Raw genomic sequence first — 27,198 nt, 5'->3', positions numbered from 1 at the left:
GCAGGGAGTCCCCCTGCACCCTTGCTCCGGCCGCCCTGCAGGGTTTTTTTTCCTGCTTTGCCGTTCCGCGCCGCAGGTTTTTTTTTTTTTTTTTTGGCTTTGCCGTTCTGGCTCCCTTGATAGAATGTTGGAAGTCCCTTTATACGCTTCATAGGTTTTCACCTCAGCCCTTTGTTGCTCCTCTAGAAATACCAAGCGCACAGCCGAAGTGTGGATGGATGAGTTCAAACAATACTACTATGCTGCCCGGCCTGCAGCACAAGGGAGACCTTACGGAGAGTAAGTGGTGATTCTGGTGGCCAGTTGAAGCGCAAAGAGGTCTGTGAAGTGAGCCTGATGCAATGAAAAGTTCAAGATGATGATACAGGGGCATTGTATGCAGCTGTGGAGATGTCGCCATGTAGTTTCTGTGGTAACAGATAATTAAGTGCTAATAATAGGCAGATGCTACATGTAAGGTGATACAGTCCCAGCTCCCAAGCATATAACCAGTTTGTTTAGAAGGGCTGTCAATTAATTGCAGTTAACTCACGCAATTAACTAAAATAAAAAATAATCACAATTAAAAAAATTAATCGCGATTAATTACAGTTTTAATAACACTGTTAATCAGTAGAATACCAATTTAAATGTATTAAATATTTTTGGATGTTTTTCTACATTTTAAAATATATTGATTACAATTACAACACAGAATACAAAGTGTACAGTACTCACTTTATATTATTTTTATTACAAATATTTGCACTGTAAACAAAAGATATTGTATTTTTCAATTAACCTCATACAAGTACTGTAGTACAATCTCTTTATCGTGAAAGTGCAATTTACAAATGTAGATTTTTTTTTTTGTTACAATACTGCACTCAAAAACAAAACAATGTAAAATTTTAGAGCCTACAAGTCCCCGCAGTCCTACTTCTTGTTCAGCCAATCACTAAAAGAAACAAATTTGTTTATATTTACAGGAGATAATGCTGCCCACTTCTTATTTACAATGTCACCTGAAAGTGAAAACAGGCATTCGCATGGCACTTTTGTAGCCAGCATTGCAAGGTATTTACGTGCCAGATATGCTAACCATTCATATGCGCCTTCATCCTTCGGCCACTATTCCAGAGGGCGTGATTCCATGCTGATGATGCTTGTTTAAAAAATAATGTGTTAATTACGTAGTGACTGAACTCCTTGGGGAAAATTGTATGTCTCTTATTCTGTTTTACCCGCATTCTGCCATATATTTCATGTTATAGCAGTCTCGGATGATGACCCAGCACATGTTCGTTTTAGGAACATTTTCACTGCAGATTTGACAAAATGCAAAGAAGGTACCAATGTGAGATTTCTAAAGATAGCTACAGCACTGGAACCAAGGTTTAAGAATCTGAAGTGCCTTCCAAAATCTGATCGGGACGGGGTGCGGAGCGTGTTTTCAAAAGTCTTGAAAGAACAACACTCTGATGTGGAAACTACAGAACCCGAACCACCAAAAAGAAAATCAACCTTCTGCTGGTGGCATCTGACTCAGATGATGAAAATGAACATGCATCAGTCCGCACTGCTTTGGATCATTATCAAGCAGAACCTGTCATCACCATGGGTGCATGTCCTCTGGAATGGTGGCTGAAGCATGAAGGGACATATGAATCTTTTGCGCATCTGGCACATAAATATCTTGTGACACCGGTTACGACAGTGCCATGCAAATGCCTGTTCTCACTTTCAGGTGACATTGTAAACAAGAAGAGGGCAGCATTATCTCCTGCAAATGTAAACAAACTTATTTGAGCAATTGGCTGAACAAGAAGTAGGACTGATTGGACTTGTAGGCTCTAAAGTTTTACATTGTTTTGTTTTTGAATGCAGGTTTTTTGTACATAATTCTACATCTGTAAGTTCAACTTTCACGATACAGAGACTGCACTACAGTACTTGTATTTTTCAATTCACCTAATACTATTTCTTTTGTTTTTTTACAGTGCAAATATTTGTAATAAAAAATCAATATAAACTGAGCACTGCACACTTTGTATTCTGTGTTGTAATTGTAATCAATATATTTGAAAATGTAGAAAACATCCAAAAATATTTAAATAAATGGTATTCTATTATTGTTTAACAGTGCGCGATTCATTTTTTTAATCGCTTGACAGCCCTATTTAGAAGCTGTTAGGTGATGCCAAGGAGAGGACTGAATTCTTGCTCGGGAATTCCTTCCCCCACCCCCCGAGCCAGATTCCTGCTCTTGACTTCAAGTAGCTCTAGTCCTAGAGATGGGCTTTAACATTATAGTTTAGAAGTGAAACCAGCAGGCAAGAAAAATAATCAGCATGTTCTGGACCCCGTCTTGGCAGATGTGGATTTATGGAAGCTGAATTACTGCTTTATACTCCACCAGGACATTTGTGATTCTTTCCCTTATAATCATGGCTACTCAGAAATCCTCCTTATTAAAAAAAGGTCTATTCACAAGCAGCAAACCCTTGAGTTCAGATAACAGCCAGCCTTGCATTCTAATCCCCTAGTTTCACATGCTCCTTGCTTTCACAGAGATTCTCCTTTCAAGCTGAGAATGAGCATGCAGGGTCTCAGTCCAAAGGTGAATTGCTGGAGCAGATTCTCTCCTGCTTTTCAATTTTCAGGGAATCTAGATTATTCAAATACTGTGCAGCCTGACTTGTTTAGTCAGCCATATCCTCTTCTCTGCTACCAGCACGGAGGGAAGGAAACGCTCTGTCACCCTAGGCAAACTGGACTGCAGAGAGGACAGAGGGTTCTGGGAAGGGGAAAGCAAACTCTGTGGGATGCTTCCTACTGCTTCATAGTTACTAACAGCCCCCATGTGCTAGCTTGACCCTTGCTCAGCTGGACGGTTAAAAGGGAGCATGGCCTGCCCAGGTAGTGGGCTGGAACCAGGAAACAGCCATTCTGTACAATATGCTCCCCCAGCTGGTAAATTTGGCCTTGATTCAGCAAAGTACTTAAGCGGGGGGGAATTGTCCCCATCTTCATTTGAATCCTGGGTTCAGTCGCTCCTCCCTTTAGGCTGGGGGAGGAGCATTCAGATACAAGCAGGCTTGTGCCCACCTGCCTCCTGGACTTCAATAGGTGCTTAAGCATGTGCTTAAATCCCACTGACTTCAAAGGGATTTAAGCACATATTGAAGTGTTTTGCTGAATTAGGACATTTTTATTATTATTTTGTTAGCATAAAATATATATTCATTTCATTTCAAAATTCCTATATTAATTTAGTACATTAAATAGCATATATTAAATATTTTCTTCTTATAGCAGCCTGTTCGTCCTTCAGTCTCAAAGCACTGTACAAAGGTGGAGAAGTATCATTAGTTCCATATTACAGACAGGGAAACCAAGGTATAGAGAAGTGAAATGATTTGGGGGAGGGATAGCTCAGTGGTTTGAGCATTGGCTTGCTAAACCTAGGGTTGTGAGTTCAATCCTGGGGCAATAAATCAGTACTGGGTCCTGCTAGTGAAGGCAGGGTGCTGGACTTAATGATTTTTCAGGGTCCCTTCCAGTTCTATGAGATAGGTACATCTCCATATATTTATTTATACGCATATCAGTGGCAGAGTCAGGAATAGAAGCCAGGTCTCTTGACTCCCAGTCCTGCATGTTATTGGCTTGATACATATACAAACCTTTTCTTCCTCCCTTGTGACTTGGATCTGATCTTCGTGACTCAGATTTGCCTCCGTATGTATCATCTATGTGTTCACTACAATTATTATAACTATGTCATGTTTTTCCCCCACAGCATCCAGAGCAGACTGGAACTGAGGAAGAGCTTGAAATGCCAGACCTTCAAGTGGTACCTGGAAAATGTTTATCCAGAACTTAGGTATTGGCCAGTTGTTATATTCTTCTTCATAAAGATTCATCGCCAGCTGATTGGTATGTGACCGATACGTCACGGATCTCCATTTTCACCAGTGCTTTCAGGTTCTGTGGGAGAGGGGAGAACTCAGAAATCATCATTGAGAACCTTTTTTCAGGAAGTTGTTCTCTGCCTGTAGGCAACAGCAGATGTCTGAGGGCTGCTGAGCCAGAGCTCATCTCACTCTGTGTCTCAGGTTTTCTGCTAAAGTGTGTTTTCTTAGCTACTTTCAACTGGCTCCCCCACGGGCACCAGAAGTGCCCCAGAAGCCATTGCTACCATCAGTAGTCAGTGGCTACCATCAGCCATCTTGGGAAATGGTGCAAAGGATTCTGGAGATGCATACAGGGACCCGCTAGGAGTGATTGAATGTGGAGTCAGAGAGGGAAAAAGACTGAGAGTTAGGCTTGATCTATACTAAAAAGTTCAGTCGATCCAGCTACGTTGCTCAAGGATGTGAAAACGCTACGTCCCGGAGTGACGTAGATAAACCGACCTAATCCCTGGTGTAGAACGCACTAGGTTGATGGAAGAATTCTTCTGTTGACCTAGCTACCACCTCTCGGGGAGGTGGATTACCTAAGCCAATGAGAGAACCCCTCCCATCAGCCTAGGTAATGTCTACACTGAAGTGCTAAAGCGGTGCAGCTGTGCTGCTGTAGCATATCACGTGTAGATGAGCTCTTACTGTATAGAGCTATCTTCATACAAAGAGGCACTGCACTGAGAGAGAGACTGGTGGGCAGCTGAATTTGAGGTTCTCTCACACTTGTGAGTCAAAGACAGACCTTTAACAGGCACCCAATTTATTTCTGTCTGCTGTATTTGCCGTATGCCATGCTCTTAGTCTATCTCCTGTAGTGATGCCACATAGGAATGCTCAGTCCAATATGAGATACCTGTTCTGCAATGGAAATATCCGTCCTCTGTAATACGCATAGCGACTCATCGCTGTGATGGGCCTTGCAGTTCTTCGTTTCAGAAACGAATCCATCCAACTAGGTGAACAGCCTCACCTTTCTCTGAATGCCAGGCATGTCTACAGCAGGTACTGTAACATCATCTTGGGTTATTTCCCCAGGATTCCTAAGGAATCACTGTATCAGTCTGGAATGATCCGGCAGAGACAGAGGTGTCTGGAGTCCCAGAAGTCTGAAGATCAGGAGTTCCCCGTCCTCAGCTTAAATCCCTGCATCAGCAGCAAAGGTGTGGCAGCAGTGGCACAGGTAACTGTTTTAGGCCTGCCCCTCTAATAGAGATGAAAGGAAACCTGAGCTACACATCGGAGTTCACCTGGGATCTTAAAGCTGATCCGTCAGGGGCCCTGAGCCTCCAGTTTATGGGGGCAGCTTTGCCCGCATAGTCGGCCGCTGGAAGATTGCCCCCTGCAGGGCAATCTCTGAGTGGCACTGAGCTGCTGCCACTTCCCTTCCCAGTGGTTGGGAAAAGGGGGTGGAGGTGTGGCGAGGGACTCCTGATCATCCCCAGTTGCCAATCAATCAAAATCACTTGGGGCCATTGGCAGCCCCTGTCAATTGCCGCAGCCACCAGGCGACTAGCCCTGCAACCAGACAGCCCCAGAGTTAAGTGAATGCAAAGATGACCTAAGACCACCTTTGCCCTAACCCGCCTTTCCTGAGCTGCACTGAGCACTCTTCATTGGCAGCTCAGCTCACCCAGACATCTCTGCTTTTCACATGCAATTCAAATGAAGAGATCAGAGGAAGAAAATGAGAACTATAATTTCCCCTCATCTTTCCGACCTATTTACTCCTCTTTCAATTTCAAAATGTACTGAATTGCGATGGTATTTATAACTTCATAGTCTGCATTCATTCAATATTAAATTGCCCATTAAACTAGCAAGAGCTTAATGAGCGTGACCTCATTTATTTTTCAAATTCTCACTGAGAGAAGAAATATGCAACATCAGTCAGCATGTGTTCTCTGCTCCAGATTCTCTGATACATTAGAACAGGAAGGGTGATCTTCTGCTGAGGTCTTTGGACTCAGAAGATCTGGGTTTAAATCCCGTCTGTGCCACTGTCTTCCTGTGTGACCTTGGGCAAGTCATTTAATCTCTTCGAGGCTCAGTTCCCCCTCTGTTAAACAGGGATAATACACTTCCCTACTCCTCAGAGGTGCTATGAAAACAAGTTCATTAAGGTCTATGAGGTGCTCAGATACTCCAGTGATGCGGGGGGAGGGATAGCTCAGTGGTTTGAGCATTGGCCTGCTAAACCCAGGGTTGAGAGTTCAATCCTTGAGGGGGCCATTTAGGGATCTGGGGCAAAAATCTGCCTGGGGATTGGTCCTGCTGTGAGCAGGGGGTTGGACTAGATGACCTCCTGAGGTCCCTTCCAACCCTGATATTCTATGGGAGCTGTACAAATAGATAGTATGCACCTGTACACTTACTTTGTGCACACAAATGCAATAATTGCAGCTCTGTCTACACTGTGAGCTAGGGGTGTGTCATGGGGAGTATATACCCCCTGCGGCCAAGGGGTTAAGTACTGCTGGCCCAGGCTGATTGGCTGCCTCACAGCAGCTGTGAGAATAAAAGAGCTGGGAGGCATTGGGGCAGGGCTGCTGCCAGAGGAGCAAGCAGACTGGAGAAGGAAACTCCTGCCAGCAAGCTGCTGAGGAGCCTTGCAGAATCCACATCCTGAGAGAGGACAACTGGACCAACAGGCTGAAAAGCCTATGGGAAGGAAGGAAGGAGCTCAGGGTGCAGCAGGAAGAGTTGTAGAGGCCCAATTCTTCCTGTTTGGCTTAAGGGTGCTGAGCTGCAACCTCATGGAGTGGGCAGTCCTGGGTTCCCCTACTAACCCCTGAGAGACTTAAGAACTGAGGGAGAATCCAGACCCCCTGGATACCAGGACCAGCTGACCCCACCAAGGATGAAGGGAAAACCACATATCCCAGCCAGACTGAGTGGACTCTGGTGCAACACTCTACATGGCCAAAGGAGGTGCTGTTGCATCAACGCACCAGCCTGCACGGTGGGATTCCCTTGCTTGTGTACACATACTCATGCTAACTCTCATCAGGCAAGCATAAGTAGAAGTGTAACTACAGTAGCACAGTAGCAGCAGTGCGAGGCACAGTTAACCTGCCAGTACCCATGCTACCATGGCTACACTGTGATTTATGGTAGCTGGTGCGAGTATGTGTACATGAGCAGGGGAATCACACCTCTAGCTTGTAGTGTAGACATAGCCTAAGTGTGTGGGGGTTACACATGCACAGTGGGTAATTAGTCACATAAGTGACCAACAGTGGCTATATTGCTGCAGAATTACCTAATTTGCATGTGCAAACGAGGCCTGCCATTGTATATGCATTTTACCTACCATTCTACATCTCTAATACATGCAAAAAGCCTACTTTTCTGTACTGTTAAATAGACAATGGCAAGTTGGATTCCAGGTGTTACCCCAGAATTTCTGTGACAATTTTTATAGTATAACAGTCACATTATCCTGGTTTTAAAAATATTTTTCTTTTGACTGCTGCTGTGTAGAAGTTCCACACAAACAGCAGGGAAAGGCTTAACTAGAGCTGGCTGAAACATGTTGCATAAAAAATTCTCTCAGAAAATGCGGTCTAGTCAAACCTGGAATTTTCAATGCATTTTGATGCCATTTTCAAATTTTTCCAATTGGGAAAATCAGAATGAAAAATGTTGCTTTAAGCCAACATTTCAAAATGAAACACCATTTGCAATGTCATGATATTTTGAATGAAAAATGACGATCTCATCATATCAAATTAACATTTTTGATCAAAAGGAAACAACATTTTTGTTTTAACATTTCCGATTAGATTCATAGATTCATAGATTCTAGGACTGGAAGGGACCTCGAGAGGTCATCGAGTCCAGTCCCCTGCCCTCATGGCAGGACCAAATACTGTCTAGACCATCCCTGATAGACATTTATCTAACCTACTCTTAAATATCTCCAGAGATGGAGATTCCACAACCTCCCTAGGCAATTTATTCCAGTGTTTAACCACCCTGACAGTTAGGAACTTTTTCCTAATGTCCAACCTAGACCTCCCTTGCTGCAGTTTAAGCCCATTGCTTCTTGTTCTATCCTCAGAGGCTAAGGTGAACAAGTTTTCTCCCTCCTCCTTATGACACCCTTTTAGATACCTGAAAACTGCTATCATGTCCCCTCTCAGTCTTCTCTTTTCCAAACTAAACAAACCCAATTCTTTCAGCCTTCCTTCATAGGTCATGTTCTCAAGACCTTTAATCATTCTTGTTGCTCTTCTCTGGACCCTTTCCAATTTCTCCACATCTTTCTTGAAATGCGGTGCCCAGAACTGGACACAATACTCCAGCTGAGGCCTAACCAGAGCAGAGTAAAGCGGAAGAATGACTTCTCGTGTCTTGCTCACAACACACCTGTTAATACATCCCAGAATCACGTTTGCTTTTTTTGCAATAGCATCACACTGTTGACTCATATTTAGCTTGTGGTCCACTATAACCCCTAGATCCCTTCCTGCCGTACTCCTTCCTAGACAGTCTCTTCCCATTCTGTATGTGTGAAACTGATTTTTTCTTCCTAAGTGGAGCACTTTGCATTTGTCTTTGTTAAACTTCATCCTGTTTAACTCAGACCATTTCTCCAATTTGTCCAGATCATTTTGAATTATGACCCTGTCCTCCAAAGCAGTTGCAATCCCTCCCAGTTTGGTATCATCCGCAAACTTAATAATCGTACTTTCTGTACCAATATCTAAGTCGTTAATGAAGATATTGAACAGAGCCGGTCCCAAAACAGACCCCTGCGGAACCCCACTCGTTATGCCTTTCCAGCAGGATTGGGAACCATTAATAACAACTCTCTGAGTACGGTTATCCAGCCAGTTATGCACTCACCTTATAGTAGCCCCATCTAAATTGTATTTGCCTAGTTTGTCGATAAGAATATCATGCAAGACCGTATCAAATGCCTTACTAAAGTCTAGGTATACCACATCCACCGCTTCTCCCTTATCCACAAGACTCGTTATCCTATCGAAGAAAGCTATCAGATTGGTTTGACATGATTTGTTCTTTACAAATCCATGCTGGCTGTTCCCTATCACCTTACCACCTTCCAAGTGTTTGCAGATGATTTCCTTAATTACTTGCTCCATTATCTTCCCTGGCACAGAAGTTAAACTAACTGGTCTGTAGTTTCCTGGGTTGTTTTTATTTCCCTTTTTATAGATGGGCACTATATTTGCCCTTTTCCGGTCTTCTGGAATCTCTCCCGTCTCCCATGATTTTCCAAAGATAATAGCTAGAGGCTCAGATACCTCCTCTATTAGCTCCTTGAGTATTCTAGGATGCATTTCATCAGGCCCTGGTGACTTGCAGGCATCTAACTTTTCTAAGTGATTTTTAACTTGTTCTTTTTTTATTTTATCTGCTAAACCTACCCCCTTCCCATTAGCATTCACTAGGTTAGGCATTCCTTTAGACTTCTCGGTGAAGACCGAAACAAAGAAGTCATTAAGCATCTCTGCCATTTCCAAGTTTCCTGTTACTGTTTCTCCCTCTTCACTAAGCAGTGGGCCTACCCTGTCTTTGGTCTTCCTCTTGCTTCTAATGTATTGATAAAAAGTCTTCTTGTTCCCCTTTATTCCCTTAGCTAGTTTGAGCTCATTTTGTGCCTTTGCCTTTCTAATCTTGCCCCTGCATTCCTGTGTTGTTTGCCTATATTCATCCTTTGTAATCTGTCCTAGTTTCCATTTTTTATATGACTCCTTTTTATTTTTTAGATCATGCAAGATCTCATGGTTAAGCCAAGGTGGTCTTTTGCCACATTTTCTATCTTTCCTAACCAGCGGAATAGCTTGCTTTTGGGCCCTTAATAGTGTCCCTTTGAAAAACTGCCAACTCTCCTCAGTTGTTTTTCCCCTCAGTCTTGATTCCCATGGGACCTTACCTATCAGCTCTCTGAGCTTACCAAAATCCGCCTTCCTGAAATCCATTGTCTCTATTTTGCTGTTCTCCCTTCTACCCTTCCTTAGAATTGCAAACTCTATGATTTCATGATCACTTTCACCCAAGCTGCCTTCTACTTTCAAATTCTCAACGAGTTCCTCCCTATTTGTTAAAATCAAGTCTAGAACAGCTTCACCCCTAGTAGCTTTTTCAACCTTCTGAAATAAAAAGTTGTCTGCAATGCAGTCCAAGAATTTGTTGGATAGTCTGTGCCCCGCTGTGTTATTTTCCCAACATATATCCGGATAGTTGAAGTCCCCCATCACCACCAAATCTTGGGCTTTGGATGATTTTGTTAGTTGTTTAAAAAAAGCCTCATCCACCTCTTCCACCTGGTTAGGTGGCCTGTAGTAGACTCCTAGCATGACATCACCCTTGTTTTTTACCCCTTTTAGCCTAACCCAGAGACTCTCAACACTTCCGTCTCCTATGTCCATCTCTACCTCAGTCCAAGTGTGTACATTTTTAATATATAAGGCAACACCTCCTCCCTTTTTCCCCTGTCTATCCTTCCTGAGCAAGCTGTATCCATCCACACCAACATTCCAATCATGTGTATTATCCCACCAAGTTTCAGTGATGCCAACAATGTCATAGTTGTATTTATTTATTAGCACTTCCAGTTCTTCCTGCTTATTACCCATACTTCTCGCATTTGTATATAGGCATCTAAGATACTGGTTTGATCTTTCCTCCCGGTTTTGTCCTGACCCTCCTTTCTCTCTGCCAATATAGCCCACACTCCCTCTCATCTCCGACCCATCTCCCAGGTCTCCATGTTCCCCACTTACCTGCGGGCTTTGCTCACCTGTCCCCGTCGAACCTAGTTTAAAGCCCTCCTCACTAGGTTAGCCAGTCTGTGTCCAAATAGGGTCTTTCCTCTCCTCGAAAGGTGAACATCATCTCTGCCTAGCAGTCCTTCCTCAAATAGCATCCCGTGGTCTAGGAAGCCAAAGCCCTCCTGGCGACACCATCTTCGCAGCCAGGCATTCACCTCCATGATGCATCTGTCTCTGCCCGGGCCCCTACCTTTGACAGGAAGAATCGAAGAGAATACCACCTGCGCTCCAAACTCCTTCACCCGTACTCCCAGAGCCCTGTAGTCACTCTTGATCCGCTCAGTGTCACACCGCGCAGTATCATTTGTGCCCACATGGATGAGTAGCATGGGGTAGTAGTCAGAGGGCTGGATAATCCTCGACAATGCCTCCGTAACGTCTCGGATACGGGCTCCCGGCAGGCAGCATACCTCCCGAGATGAAATGTCAGGGCGACAGATGGGCGCCTCCGTCCCCCTCAGCAGAGAGTCTCCGACCACCACTACCCATACTTTTCAGAATTTTTTGTTCCACAACATTTTTTGACATTTCAACTTCCCGCTCTGATTCAAGGTGCAAAATAGTTTCAAAATGTCAAATTTTCTTGTGGGATGAAAATTCCATTTTTTGTCTAGCTCTAGGACTAACTCTGCAAAAAACAGTGAAACTGATGATATACAAAATAGTAACAAATGCACAAAGCAAACAGACAAAAATAGAAAAAAAACTGATTTCCAATCTCTGGCAGTTGTAGTGATCTTAGGTGTTACTTGTAACTAAAGTAGGTAGACACAAAAATATGATTTGTGAAGTTGACAGTGTTCCTTCATAGTTTAGATTATCACAAAAATGTTGGAAATTACCGTACTCTGTCCCTTAAGGCTATCTGTACACTACAGATCCTGACAGTGGCACTGTCTGTACTGTTACAACTGTGTTGCTATAAGATCTCCCATGTAGCCACTCTTTGCCAGCAGGGGAGAGCTCTCCTGCCAGCATAATTAAACCACCCCAATGAGCAGCGTTAGCTATGGGTATGTCTTCACTACTCGCCGATCCGGCGGGTAGCAATCGGTCTATCGGGGATCGACTTACCGCGTCTCGTGAGGACGCGGTAAAATCGATCCCTGATCGCTCTGCCGTCGACTCCGGAAATCCACCTCGGCAAGAGGCGGCAGTGGAGTCGGCGGCAGCGCGGCAGCGGTCGGCTTTCCCCCGTCCTCACCGCCAGGTAAGCCGACCTAAAATACGCAACTTCAGCTATGGTATTCACGTAGCTGAAGTTGCGTATCTTAGGTCGGAACCCCGCTGTAGTGTAGACCTAGCCTATGTCGGCAGGAGAACATCTCCTGCCAACATAGTGCTGTCCACACCAGCACTTTTGTAGGAGAAACTTATGTCAGTCAGGGGTGTGTTTTTCATGCCCCTGACTGACAAAAGTGCTAGTGTAGGTAAAGCCTAACTGTGTGTATTGCCGTTGGGACTTCCATTAACAGATCGCAAAATATAGAATAGGCAGTAATTCAAAATCCTGCTTATGTGCATTGATGGCTGTAGAAAACAGTGCAGTTCCTGTCAATTATATCCTATCATAGTTGAATCCAATCTTGTTTAATCAAAGCTTGATTATTTGGAAAATGGGTTTATCCAAAACAAGGGTGTGTTTCTCAATGTGCACCAAATCCATTGAAAGGATCCTGTCTGTCCAAGACCTTTCCCCATGAGTATTAGTAGTAGTATATTGGTTACTTATTTGCACTTCCATGGCTCCTTCCATACAATGCTCTCAAAGGTCTTTGCAAACATTAATGAATTAAGAGCCAGATCCTCAGTTGGTATAAACTGATGAAGTTCCATTGACTTCAGTGGATCTAGGAGCTAGGCAGATTTACACCTTTGAGGATCTAGCCTTAATTCACACAACACCCTTCTGATGTAGTGTAGTATAATGCCTATTTTAGAGGTGGAGAAACTGAGGCACAGACAAATTTGTCACGTGATAACTAAGCCCCTTTGAAAATGATAGCCATGTGTTGATTTGTCACAGTGAATCAGTGGCAGAGCCAGGAGAGTCCAGGCCACCTCCCTCCTGGGTCCCATCCCTCCCTCCCTGCACTGTGGCGTTCTCCCCTCTGGTGAGGAAGGTGTAGCATCACTCCCTGCTGAGTCCAAGGATGCCAGACCTTAATTCAGCTGTGCGGAGGGAGTTCTGTGGAGCAGGACTAGATGCTCATTTCCCAGGGCTGAGTATGCTGTCTCTACAGTGCTCCCGGCCAGAAGCTTGGTATTTTTCCATCTTGTGTCTCATTTACTAAAGGAATTGATTGATTTAGCTCTTCACCAGCAAAATGCATTAGGGAGTAAATAATTGATCGTAATTTTGCCCTGGATCCTCTAATGAAGATGTCACTGGTTGGCTTGTGCATTTGTTTTCTGTTGTAACGGAGCATCAGTTGATATTAGGCTGTGCAGGAACCTTTTTGGAATAGATTTCTGACTCTGGGATTCATTTAATAAACCCATTAATCATTAGCAGTTCCCGGCAGCCTGACATGCTTGAGAACAAAAATCAGAAGCCTCTTAGGCCTCGATACACTTGAGCACGTCATCGGCAGCAGCAAGATGACTGTGCGTTAGGAGAGGGAAGCTGCCACTCTCCGACAGAACACTGTGATGCTGCGTCATTGCGTCCAAATGCGAGGGAACTACAGCATGGTGACCTGACGTGGCAGCTTTGTCCCAAAGTTCGCGGTTCACTGCTAGCCATCCGAGGGGAGGACTAGTACTACAAAAACTGTGGATCCACCAAAACTTTCAGAGTCTGAAAAACATCAGAACCATCTCCCCTCACAGAGTTTCCCTCCTAAATCCTTGCTCTGCCTCTCAGACTCTCTTCCTCTCTCTGTCCCTCCTTAATGAGCTCCTTGATCTTCCTCCCCCAAGCCCCAATGAACTCTGCCTCCTTGCTCAATCCAGCCTCACCTGATTAGACTTTTTGATCTTCCCCTTTGACCCTTCCTGGATAGACCAGCCGGTAGTGAAGATGTACCCTCAGAGACTCCCTCGTACTTAGGACCTTCTTGGACCACTGAATCCAGGTCCCCAGGATCCTACTGTAATCCTGCTAAATGCAGTGGCCCCAACTCTGAGCTGTGCCTCTCAGGGTGCAAGCTGGGGGAGCAAAGATGACTTTAAGACCTCAGTGTTTGCCCCAAGGGGTGCTCTAACTTATTGCAATTTTGAATGAATAGCTGAGAGCAGAGCACTCTGCTCATAGCGCCTCCCTTTCCCAGCATGCCCTCTCCCACTCTTGCTGCTTCCCTGGCATTCCCCTACACTGGATACTGCGACAGGGGCAGTGCAGAGCCACTGAGTCACACACTTCCCAGGGAAGTGCCCTACACCAGGTATATTCACTGGGAACAGTTAGGCCAACTTAGCTGTGACTTTATGGTGGATCAGTCATAGCAGAGAGGCAGCAGCCTAGTCCAGAATCAGGGCCAATCGATGAGGAGTATTAAGGCAACATCTACTTACTGAAAACACACGCTGTGGCTTATGTGGCAACATAGGGACTGGAGAGCTAATGGAAGTGTTGAGAGCAGCTCTCCTTTCACCTCACTTGACTGCATTGGCATGTTCAACACATCTTCTAAAGTGGCCCCAGTGAGGCTCTTGGCATTTAATATCAGCCTTCCTGGGTGACTGCAGATAAAGGCTAGTACTTTAAAGGTGTGGCCTTAGATGGGCTTGGTAGAGGGTAGCACACAAAGGATTCATGGAAGGGACCTTGAGAGGTCATCTAGTCCAGTCCCCTGCACTCATGGCAGGACTAAATATTATCTAGACCATCCCTGACAGGTGTTTGTCTAACCTGCTCTTAAAAATCTCCAGTGATGGAGATTCTACAACCTCCCTGGGCAATTTATTAAGTATGCTATTGCACTGCCCCTGCTCTGGCCATGTGGACTTTTTAAAACAAATTAAAAACCAAGCTGCTCACGGCACTGGGAGACAGTGTAATAGTTAGAGTAGGTGACTGGAAGTCAGCCGACCCTGGGAGTTCTCACCCCTGCTCCAGTGTTGGTGCCCTAAGTGATATTAGTTGAGACATGTCACCTCTCTGTACCTCAGCTTCCCTCTTTGTAAGATGGAGATTATAATACCTACCTCACTGGGGCATGAGAAAAGCTGATCAACTAATAGCAGTGAGGCACGTGGAGAGCCTTAGATGGATTGGGCTATAGAATGCTAATTATAATGATACATTGAGTTATTAATTATTCATATTAATAAGATAATAAACTGAGATCATCCCAGGCTTCTCCAGGAATGATTTGCTTTAACCCTTCCTTACCTTGTTCCTTCTCCAGCCTCAGGGCACAGCTGCGCTCTTGTATCTCAATGGTAGAACCTCTCTAGGCTTCCCGCATTATCTAGGGCTTCCAGCTGGCTGCTCTCTGATTGGCTGAGAGGCGTTCTTTTTATATGTCAGCCAGCCTACACTAAGCCGAAGGTGACGATTTAAAATCATGTTGTTAATTCATAACGATGCTGAGTAGCAGTGACAGATGCCTCCTTGAATGATGTTAAAGCTTTGAAAAACAGTCCCAAGCCTCAGCTGGAGTTAGTATAGCTGGGATTTCAGAGGAAAGCATTTAGCACATAGGGTGCATCACCATTTATTGTGACCAGCTCGTGACCCTCTCTGCTCTATCCAGCCCCCTGCCCCCCCCCCCAACAAACACAATTCCACCACCTTGTAACAAGAGGCTGGCTTGTCTTTGAAAAGCTGTAACTGTAGTCTCTGCATCACCTCATGTCTACTGTCACATCCCATCCGTGGTAGGCCCTCAGCCTGCAGAGTGGCCTCTTCTGGACAATCTGCTGCCTTTACATCTGGTATACTCTATGGGGACTCCCCTGTTCAGAGCTATCCCAGAATGCTCTGCGCACCTCCAGCCCTAGATCATATGAGAGTTGAAGCTTGTATTCAGCCCTACTGTGTACCTACCTTTACCTGATCCATTAAGAACCTGAGGGAAAGATAAAATGGTCTATTGTGAAGAGGAAGTAGGTATACTTACCTGAAATGATCCAAACAAGGGTTGGACGGGATGGGATAAAATAAGAACCCACATAGGCCTTTGCCCACACCCATGTTTCAAAGCAAAGCATCTTACAAGTTCAAAAGTGTTCAGTTCACTTTATTTTTTCCAGTATTTTTCCTTTTCTTGCACCTTTTCAGCACTAGGGCTGAAAGTGAAAATGCCATAATGCCACGAGAGAAGCGGTTCTCAAAGAGTCTGATTTTTTTTTTAGTTGACTTCAGCTCAGGCTGTGGGAGATCATCAGGTCTAAAAAGTCAGGCCCATGGAGTTGTCTTGAGATTTCCCACCTGATATTCAGATAGTTCAGAGGGGCCTCTGAACATTTACGCCCTTCTGTGAGCTCAAATCAGCCTCTATACCAGATGACTGAAGCATAGCTAATACAATGCCGATTTTTAAAAATAGCTCCAGAGGCAATCCCGCCAATTATGGCCGGGTGAGCCTCTCTTCAGTACCATGCAAACTGGTTGAAACTACAGTAAAGAACAGAATTATCAGACGCATAGATGAACACCATATGTTGGGGAAGAGTCAACATGGCGTTTCTAAAGAAAAACCATGCCTCACCAATCTATTAGAATTCTTTGAGGGGATCCACAAACACGTGGAGAAGGGTGATCCACTGGATACAGTGCACTTGGAGTTTCAGAAAGCCTTTGACAAGGTCACTCCCCAAAGACTTTTAAGCAAAATAAGCAGCCATGGGATAAGAGGGAAGGTCCTCTCATGGCTCAGTACCTGGTTAAAGATAGAAAACAAAGGATAGGAATAAACGGTCAGTTTTCACAGTGGAGAGAGGTAGATAGTGGGATCCCCCAAGGATCTATACTGGAACCACTGCTATTCAACATATTCATAAATGATCTGGGGGGGGAAAAAGGAGAAAACAGTGAGCTGGCAACATTTGCAAATGATACAAAATTACTCAAGATAGTTAAATCCAAAGCTGACTGCAAAGAGTTACAAAGGTATTTCACTGTACTGAGTGACTAGGCAATAAAATGGCAGATGAAATTCAATGTTGATAAATGCAAAGTAATGCACATTGGAAAACATAATCCCAACTATACATACAAAATGATGGGATCTAAATTAGCTGTTGCCACTTCAGAAAGAGTTTTTGGAGTCACTGTGGATAGTTTTCTGAAATCATCTGCTCAAAGTGCAGCAGTGGTGAAAAAAGCTAACAGGATGTTAGGAACCATTAGGAAAAGGATAGATAAGACAGAAAATATTATAATGAAAATATATAAATCCATAATATGCCCACACCTTGAATACTGCATGCAGTTCTGGTAACCCCATCTCAAAAAAGATATATTAGAATTGGAAAAGGGCAACAAAATGATTAGGGGTATGGAGCAGCTTCCATATGAGGAGAGATTAAAAAACCCGGGACTGTTCATCTTGGAAAAGAGACGACTAGTGGGGGATATGATAGAGGTCTATAAAATCATGAATGGTGTGGAGAAAATGAATAAGGAAGTGTTATTTACCCTTTCATATAACTCAAGAACCAGGGGTCACCTACTGAAATTAATAGGAACAGGTTTAAAACAAACATAAGGAAGTACTTCTGCATGCAGTACACAGTCAACCTGTGGGACTCATTCCCAGAGGATGTTGTGAAGGCCAAAAGAATAACCAGGATCAAAAAAAGAATTAGATAAGTTCATAGAGGATAGGTCCATCAATGGCTGTTAGCCAAGATGGTCAGGGATTAGGGTGACCAGATGTCCTGATTTTATAGGGACACTCCCGATTTTTGGGTCTTTTTCTTATATAGGCTCCTATTACCCCCCACCCCATCCCGATTTTTCACATTTGCTGTCTGGTCACCCTATCAGGGATGCAACCCCATGCTATGGGTGTCCCTAAACATCTGACTGCCAGGAGCTGGGACTGGATAATAGGGGATGGATCACTCAATAGTTGCCCTGTTCTGTTCATTCCCTCTGAAGCAGCTGGCTCCAGCCACTGTTGGAAGACAGGATATTGGGCTAGATGGACCATTGGTCTGATCCAGTATGAGCATTCTTATGTTCTCCCATTACCAATCCAATCCTTAAGAAAGGAGGCTTGGATCATGATGACTTTGAAACTGGTTCTTATTGCCCCTCTCCTTCCCCCATCACAGTTTCAAACCGGTTGAGGATTCCCTATTGTGATGCTACTGTATAAACCTGCTTATAAAGGGCTCATGTCTACTGCTTTACAAAGAGTAGTGGATGAGCGTCTCATCACAGGGGTCACCCGTTCCATATTGCTAAATGGGAGGCTAGTCCCGGTTAGAGGGGAGGTGTGTAAGGAGGTGGGGTTGCAGTATAGAAAGGAGCTCCTGGTGTGGAGAAAGCTGAGACTCACTGGAATAGTACATTTTTCTAGTAGTCCAGTTGAAGCCAATGGGGCTATTGGTGTAGTAAGGAAATACTCTGTGAGTCAGTGGGGGCCCAGAGCAATGAGTTGGAGGTGCAAAGTTAACTTCCCCCAAAGTTAGGCCTGTTCAGAGCCATGGTTTGGGCTTGGGCCCACCTTCATTTCAAAGAAGAATTGGTTAAGAGGGTGACGTCAATTTTCAGAGCAGTTTATGAGAGGTACAGATGCCAAGAACAGGTGTTGGATTTGGCCCCGGGGGGCTTGATTCTTGACAGATGCAGGACTAATTTGGCACACAATTTCCCAGGCCTGTAGCTTGCACAGCAGCAGACAGCACGTACGGTAGAATGTTTGGAATTCAATAGCTGTAGGATGAGGTGAACTCTGACAAAGAAAAAGGAGCTGCCAAAAGGCCCTTTGGGCGCAGTATGTGTCTCCAAAATGCACGCTGCTTGCTTGTGTTGAAATCCTGGGCAATTCTCTCTGACAAGCCTGCGGGCAGCCTGTTTAAGCAGCCAGCTTTGATTTCTGTTAGAAGATGGTGGACACTGGTCCTAAGAAGCACAAAAATGTGAGACAAAGTGTAAAGTCTTTGTAAACTTGGGCCTTTTGTACAATGCACGTTTTTCTTTTTAGGTGGCTAAATGCCAAGATCAAACAGAATGTATATGCCCAGGAGCTAAAAACCTGTTGCTGTCTATCTTCATATCAAAGGGGTTAGAACTGCTGACCATATTGTGTTGCAATATTGAGGGAAGAAGGTGTTCTTTCTCTATAATAATGCAAACTAATGCGGCCTGAAACCTTTACAAATCAAAGTCAATGGGAGCTGCAGGTGCTGAGCACCTCTGAAAATCAGGGCATTCATTCTCCATTAATTCCCTTTGCATTAACAAAGCGTTGCAGGGCTTCATGAAGCAGCCTTTCCATCTTCCAGTACCAGCCTGGAAGTCACTGCTCCAAGCACTGGAGGCTTCTCCACTGACCCACTTCAGTCTAGCGTCTCTCATATACTGGGTGATCTGTAAACAGCTGCGGCTCCTCCCTGCTTCTCTCTAAGTCAACATCAGCTCCCTCCCACCTCTCCTGTCTTGTACACCTGGTTAACATATACATAGAGGCAAGCAATGGATGAGACCTGAATAAAAGGAACCCTGCCCAGAGAGGGAAACGTTCCTGGGAGAAAGCTTGCCACAAAAACAGCGAGGGCATTAATGGGCCAATAACTACTAGCACACTCAACCCTCCCCTCTAGGGATAGCAGTAAGTCCCATTGAAGCCGACAGGAATTCCTCCTGAATAGGGGGGGAGCACCACCCGACCCAGGCATCTCACGCTCCTATTACTATCCATTTGGCGGTCATGAAACAGGTCGCCACTGTGCTAGGCGCTGTACAAACATAACAAAGAGACAGTCCCTGTGCCAAATAACTTACAACGTAAGTAGAAAATGAGAGACCACAGGTGTCTACAACAAGCAGAGGGGGTGGAAGAACCACAGGGAAATGATAAGATGATACTGATCAGCATGAATGACATGGTGGCAGCGCACCATAACTAGTTAATAATGTGTGTGACCGCTTTAAACCTTTGGGGCTCCCTTCTGCACCATTGGCATCAGGGGGAGTTTGGCCATTGAACTGTATGGGAGCTGGATCAGACCCCAGGTGACTAGCAAAATCTGCTACACATCATGTCCTCCTCCTCACCCCAGCCACACCATAGGGGAAGCATCCTATCCCACTTAAAGGAAAGGGCACCATTTCTGTCTCTCTTCCCCTACTGGAGAGAAGGGATCATCTTTTCTACTGCTATTGCCCTCACCCCTCATTCTCTTTGAGCCCCTCCCCTCACAGGGCCTTTTCCCAGCAGCTCTCCCTAGGTCTTGAGACTGTTTCGTTTCCACCTTTCAGGGTGAAAGGATGCTAAAAAATGAGTTTGATTTTGTCCTGGTTTCTCCTCTCTCTCCTTCCAGGAATGGACGTACACATACAACCATCAGGTCCGCCAGCAGCAGCTCTGCTTGTCAGTGCACACCCTCTTCCCGGGCTCCCAAGTGCTGCTGTCACCCTGCAAAGAAAGTGACGGCAAACAGGTAAGTCTTTGATTGATCTGTTGCTGTCTTTGACAGCCCTGGAGTCCTGTTTATCCCCAGAGCAGGTACAGCACTGGTGATGGCAGTATAAGCTTCCCCCACATCATCCCACCAGTGCGTTCTGGGTCCTGGAGATACTGCGCTAGCGGCAGTGGAGTCTCTATGGCCCATTCAATCCTTGGCCTCCCAGTTGAGTGTGTCAGTGAGCATGGCTCTTAATGCCGCTGGCCATGAGGACATTGCCCATTAGAAACCCAACTGAAACCAGCAGCTCACTGCACACAGGCTGCCTGCCAGCCATCAGATGCTACCATGTTTCAGGAGTTAATGTTCTGGGTGGCGTTTGAACCACAGACCTAGAGGAGAAAACCTTTGTTGATGTATTATTTTTTGAAGCCTGGCAGCTAGGAAGAGGCTACCACCTAACATGAATACTGCTGACAAGGATTGTGAAGTGTCCTCAGTGACTTCAGTGGGAGCTGTGGGTGCTTAGCTCCTCCTAGGACCAGGGCAAGCAGAATCGAATGATTTCCTTGTTTAAATATCTTCTGCCATCTCCTGGTACTTGCTGCAGCTTGGGTTGAGCCAGCAGTATATCTAAAGGGTGATTATTGTTATACCGCTGTTGATACTGCTAGCGCCATCCCCTGAGCCCTCACTCATATCCCTCTTCCCATGTTTCCCTGCACAGCGATGGGGTAAAGTTGGTTCTCATATTGAGCACATGGCCTCGCGCTTCTGCCTGGACACTGAAATGATGGGGGACACCAACGAGAGCACCAGAGAGCTCGTCATCAACCCTTGTGAGAGCACAGCCATGAGTCAGCGCTGGGACATGGTGATGTCCTGACCGCCTATGGCAGTCATCGAGCAAAACCAGCCACGAGAGCTTCATCGGAAGCAGCCATGGCACACAGCAGAGGCTGTTGGGAACTCAACAGCAAAACCATTGGGCGCCCTTGTTCATTGTGAGGTGGGAGCAGGAGTAAAAAAGGGTTAGGCGGCGGAGCTCCAGGTTGAAGAAGGGATGTCAGCTGTGACCTGCAGTTAGTGGCCAGTTGGAGTGATAGAGTTAATGAGTACACACAACCAATCCCTAAATGTCTTTCAATAACACTGAGTCCTGGCTGAGGCCTGAGGACGGCCCTACTGAAATACGGTGTGTACAGTATTTATTGTTTTACTGCAAAGATGGAAACTTTGGTAGAAGAGCCTTGGAGAGAAAGTGGAGACCTGGACACAATGAGACACGTGCCTAGTTGGCCGCATGGGTGGCGGGGAGGCTGGTGGGTGGGGGAAGGAGATGCTAAAGGGAGATAAAAATGGTTGCCTGGGGGACGAGCGGAAAATGCCAAGTAATCTTTGCACTTTTCATGAATGTGAATGAGCTTGACTTCTGCAGGCAGCTAGAATGAAGCTATATTGCACGATCCTGTTTGTATATAGTCTGTACACATGGCGTACAGAGAGCCCATGCTGTCATCTGATGCATGACACCAGAATTAAGATGACGGGGGGGTTTGCACCGCTCTCTGCTCTCCAGGCATGGAACCCAGCAAACCATGCCGTGGGGGCCAAATATCTGAGCGCCCTAAATCTACAAATCTTTCTGACAACATGAGGGGAGCAATAACACTGTTACTTCTTCTGTCTGAATGGCCCAGGCAAGCCAAGATCATTGAGTATTCCCCATTAACCTCAATACATGTCTCGTGTTTCACATCTGGCGTAACTCAAATGTCCACACATCACCCAAGTACTATTTTGCTATTTGAAGGTAATTGTGCCATATTTGCGTTTTCCAATCTGCTTAATACAAAAGCTGGTGCTAGCATAAGACCCTGGGGCCTGAGGGGATGGGGCTTCTTTCTGCATGGTACAGATGCAGGTGGGAGTCACGCAGAGGGCTTTTGTAGAGAGCAGGAGAGGGGAAAACCACCCCAATGCTGTTGCTGCCTCCCAGAATGTGAGTGTGGAAGGAAGGATTTGGGATTCCCCCAGCTGCATCACTGAGCAGGAAGCCGCAGCTCAGGAGATCCCTGAGGGTTCTCTCTCCCCTGTGGCCATTAGTGCTCATGGGTATGGTAGAGGTGACATGTTTAGGTTCCAGGAAGCAGGCATTGGCCAGAGGTAAAATGCCAACATAATGGTTGTGGGGGGTGAGGGGATTCAGTGGGAGAGGGAAGTGGAGACCCCAGGATGTGAAGTTGAGGGGAAACAGTCCTTTCTGAGCCAGTCTTCAGGTTAGGTCCCAGCATAGCAAAAGAGGATGGGGGAGTAGGACTTTCCAACAGCATAGGACTCACCAAGTCATTCCACATAGGCCCCCGCACAGATGTCTTCTGAGAACAAACGCTGGATGGGATTTTCAAAAAGGTCTAAGTGACTTGAAAGTCAATGAGATTTGTGCTCCTGAATCACATAAGCTCCTACAAAAGTCCCATCCTCTGTGCCGGCTTCAAACCTGTGACCTGGAGGTGAAGCACCCCATTATCCACTTTGCCCAGCCCACCTTCTTGGATATAGTGCTAGGGATAGGATTTCTCTGCACTAGCTTCTCCCATGCGTGCCTGGAGGGAGTCATGCATGTAAATCATCTGAGCATCAAGCGCAGCACCAGCATATCTCTTGTTATTTACACATGGTCCCAGGGTATATATGCTTTTCCATCTGCTGCAGACTAGGTTACTAATCAAACACGCCATCATGGGGTGAACCTCAAGGACTTGAATTGTGAAAGGGTTCAAGGAAGCCGTCATTTCACAGCAGTGCATTGCACCATTTTCATTGCTTAGCTTTCCGATGGGAAACAATACAATTAAAAATAGAACCGGGGAAAAAAGAAAACCCAATTCACAAAGCTGTCAATGCCCTTGCTGGTTACCTTATTTAATTGAGCCAGTGACTATCGTAACTGTTTTTCCCGCTGCAAATGACAGGTAGGCTGTAATAATTCACCGTCTAATAGTGATGGGAGGGGCCCAGAGGCGAAGCAGCCCTCAAATGCTTGGGTTTTACCTTGAACCCACCTGTGTCGTGTTTGCAGTGTGATACCTTGATGCTGCATCGTTTCTGCTCCCTGCAAAATAAGCAGACAAAATGCTGCCTTTGCCTTTTTTGGTAAGAACTGCTGCTGCTCTCCAGCGTTCTCCAGGCAATCGATTTACAGCTTGGCTGTGGGTTCTAAATCTGGAGTTCTCTGCTTTAGCAGGTTTGCTCCCGCCCAGAACTGGGTGAAGAAACTATTGTGCATCTAACAAATCATTTTCCACCGTGGGTTCAAAACATCCATGTTGCTGATGGCCAAAACCAGTGTTTTGGACAACAAACCCTGTTTTTCACCTTAGCAGAAAATCAAAGTGCTACCTCACTGCACATGTGTACACGTGCATTTGTGTATGTGTATATATGTGTGTTAGTGTACGTGTGTCCATTTACGTGTAGGTACATATGTGTGTGTGCATCTGCATTTGTGTATAGATGTGAAGTGTAGGTGCATTTGCATTTATGTATAGGTGTGTAGATGTACGTTAGAAGAAGCTCTTGGTTCAAATTCACTTCACTTCCCTGATATGGTGAGGTAGATCTGAATACTATTCCAGGGGCCTAACCCTCTGGGCCAAATCAGGTCTGTAGAAGGCTCTAATTGCAGTGCAATTGCTGTGAGATGGCTGGGGGCAGGCGACAGAGCATAAAGATAGGGTCTGCATCCCCTGTGACTGTGGAGCTGTGCCACACAGGTGCTCCATCAGGCTCCAGTGAGGAGGCTTGGCACAGAGAAGCTGGATGTAGGTGTGGAATTGCAACAACGCATCAGCCAGCCCTCCACCCACCTAGTGTCGGCACAGCAGCTGCAAAGTATATTGCAGTCCTGAGGCTGCAGAAGCCACCACAGAGCAGCCTGGAGGGATGAGTCCATCCCCCACATCCACCATGCAGCCCTTTATCTGAAGCCTGTTTCGTGGCCCAGAGCGCGAGATCAGCCCTCTGATCAGCAGTATATTTAGAGCAATGTCACCACGACTCCCATGAAACTCAGTATGAGCAGTCATGCAACTCTCCAGCACTTTGCAAATGTTCTCTCTCATGAAAAGCCTTGCTTTGGGTGTCAGTAGAAAAGCAAGTGTTGGTGAAATCCAACTCTACCCCACAGGTTTAATTACCTTATTAAAATATTCTGGCTACTGATTAACTTGCTTTTTTTATGTTTGTTTTTCCCCTTCATATTTATTATGATTCCACCTGCCATAAACCGGGAGCTGGGAGCCCTTTGACAAGGTGTCTGAATAGGCTCTAATATTTATACCTGTGCTCTCAGCAGCAATATTATTTGGCAGCTTTTTACACTGATCGAGGAAGAGAAGATAAGGTTCTAATCCTGGCTGGGCTTGTGACCTTTGGGTAAGTCACTTGTCCTTGTGCCTGAGTGGAAGCCGTCTAGAAAATTGGATCCACGAGAAACAAAGCGAGAAACTCAAAGAAGGACAAACCTTCTGCTGCTTTTAAAATGAGCTACCCTGGGTGAACAAGTTATGTTAACAATATAATTATAGAATAGATTGATGTCCTAATGAGAGCTAATCTGAAAGATGTTGTGAAGCGGGGAAACAAACACTCCCCACCTCCCCAAAATCATAATTTGGTTCCCCTGATTTCAGGCCATTTTGCCTTACGGTGACCAGATGTCCCGATTTTATAGGGACAGTCCTTATTTTGGGGGCTTTTTCTTATATAGGCGCCTATTACCCCCCACCCCTTCCTGATTTTGTACATTTGCTATCTGGTCACCCTATTTTGCCTTCACCTTCTGTCAGTAGCATAGCAATTGAGTTTAAGGCCAAGAGCAGTGGCTGAAACACCAAATTTTACTCAGTTGTCGGGGAAAATAAATGGAAAGTGAATTTATAACTCAGAAATGAAAGAGCTACACAGGAACTCTGCTTTGAAGATTTATAATTATCCAGTCATGGAAAAGACTTAACATGGAGTGGGAATGTGGTCCCGAGGAAAGTGCCTAAGTGTCAATGTACTGAGTTCTAATCCTGCTTCTTCTACTAATTGCAGTAGTGGTTTCAGTGCTGCCTGAGCTCCCCCATCTGTAAAATAAGAATAATATATACCTATCTCACACTGGTTTTGCGAGACTTACCGTATTAATGATTGTAAAGTGCTTTGAACAGGTAGAGTGCTAGCTAAATGCTAAGTGTTATTATTTATTATACCATATGTTGGCAGCCACCCCCTTGTCCAGCACACTATATGAGCAACCTTCAGAGCTAAAGGATGCTAATCTCTATAGCTTGAGCTAAGGAGCCAGGTTCTATTGCTGTAACAGACTCACATCCTTTATGGATCAGACAGATAAACCACTGGCCACAGGGGTTACAATGAGGAGCCACCCTAGGTGTTTTGCAAAAAAAAAAAAAAAAAAAGCCAAGTGGTATGGCTCCCCCTTGAAGTTGCCACCCAGCGCAGCTGCCCTCATTGCCTTCCCCTAGAACTAACCCTAGTTACAATAGGACTCATGTGTCCTATCAAATTTAACCTGCCCCATTCATATTTTGGACATTGGCTATTCAGACATCAAACTACAGACCAAGAATTATTCATAGACATTATAAAGAAAACAATTCTAATAACAAATTCAAGAGAATCATGAACTGCTAAAGGTAAGGGTCAATTCACAACTAGATTTTTCTGGATAAATTATTCTTAATTACATTCTCGGCTCTGGTTTCAATGTTATCTACATAGAGAGAGTTTTACACAATGTTTAGTCCATCAGCTGTTGGGTTAAATAATACTGGTACATGTGCAGGTAGGTTAAACCAGTGTTACTCTGACAGAGGCTTGGGATCCACAAGTGGCTCTGTGACGAAGTGGGAATGTTCATGTTTTCACTGAATATTGTGTGGGTGCCTCAGTTTCCCCTATGCATTTCTTAAGTATCTAGGGTGGTGGGATAAGGGGGTGTGATTGTTGCAGAGCTCGAGAGGGCCAGTGTGATGGTGTCTGCACAGAGAATGGCCGACACCCTGGTGCCAACTGAAGGTGTTGGAGAACAAAGGGATCAGGTGACCTCCTGGCCCGGGAAAGAGACAAAGGCCGGGGAGGGGCTGGGGAGTTTCCATTTGGAGCTGGCTGGGGAAATGGAGGGAGCGCCCCATGGCTGGGGTCTAAGCTTCCTGCCCCCCACGATGGACCTGACTGAGGGGGTCCTGTTGTCGGTACCTACAAGCTCTGTTTTGGACTGTGTTCCTGTCGTCTAATAAACCTTCTGTTTTACTGGCTGGCTGAGAGTCATGGTGAATCGCAGGAAGTGGGGGGTGCAGAGCCCTGACTCCCCCACACTCCGTGACAGGCTCTTTTCAGCACATGATATTAAAACATTGTGTGATTTAATTATTAATCAATTAGGATGCTTTTACTATGTTAATAGCCAATTGTAGAATACTTGGTCAGTCATTTTGCTGTGAGAATTATCCATATCTAAATAGTAAATGAAACAATGAATTGACACCACTGTGGCTGTTTGGGGTAATGTCGGTCACTAATTTGGCTCCTGAAGCACTGAGGCCTGAGTATCACTGGATTAAACTGAAGCCCCAGGGGCCAACTTTAATGGAGTTAGAATTTCCAAGTGTCTGCTGTGTTATTGGCTAGAAGTGCCTAGGAACCATTTAAGAGTAAAAACACTGTCACAGCTGATGGTTTGCACGTGCTCTCTGAGTCTAATGACAATCTGGATTAGGTTGAAGCTGGAGGTGTGCTTGAGCTGCTGGGATGTTTGCCGGTAAGACTGCTGCTTTTTCTCTCTAGCTTCGTTACATCTTTGGTGCTAAATAACAGCTAGCCCAATTAAGGAAACCCAAATTGGTGCTTTGTCATTG

General features: G+C 45.2%; 1 protein-coding gene across 1 annotated transcript in view; it reads left to right on the top strand.

Moving 5' to 3' along the window:
* GALNT14 (polypeptide N-acetylgalactosaminyltransferase 14) overlaps positions 1-24,496 on the top strand; it is a 188,404-nt gene extending 163,908 nt beyond the window's left edge. Inside the window, exons 11-15 of the mRNA XM_026658187.2 lie at positions 187-279; positions 3,782-3,865; positions 4,983-5,127; positions 20,189-20,308; positions 21,000-24,496. Coding sequence (XP_026513972.1) covers positions 187-279; positions 3,782-3,865; positions 4,983-5,127; positions 20,189-20,308; positions 21,000-21,158 — 601 coding nt within the window. The 3' untranslated portion in view covers positions 21,159-24,496. The remainder of the gene's footprint in view (positions 1-186; positions 280-3,781; positions 3,866-4,982; positions 5,128-20,188; positions 20,309-20,999) is intronic.
* Positions 24,497-27,198: the final 2,702 nt, after the last annotated feature.

This window comes from Terrapene carolina, unplaced genomic scaffold (assembly GCF_002925995.2).
Source record: "Terrapene carolina triunguis isolate 2854851 unplaced genomic scaffold, T_m_triunguis-2.0 Scaffold406, whole genome shotgun sequence".
Lineage (NCBI taxonomy): Eukaryota > Metazoa > Chordata > Testudines > Emydidae > Terrapene > Terrapene triunguis.
This window is presented reverse-complemented; position numbering and strand designations above follow the sequence as displayed.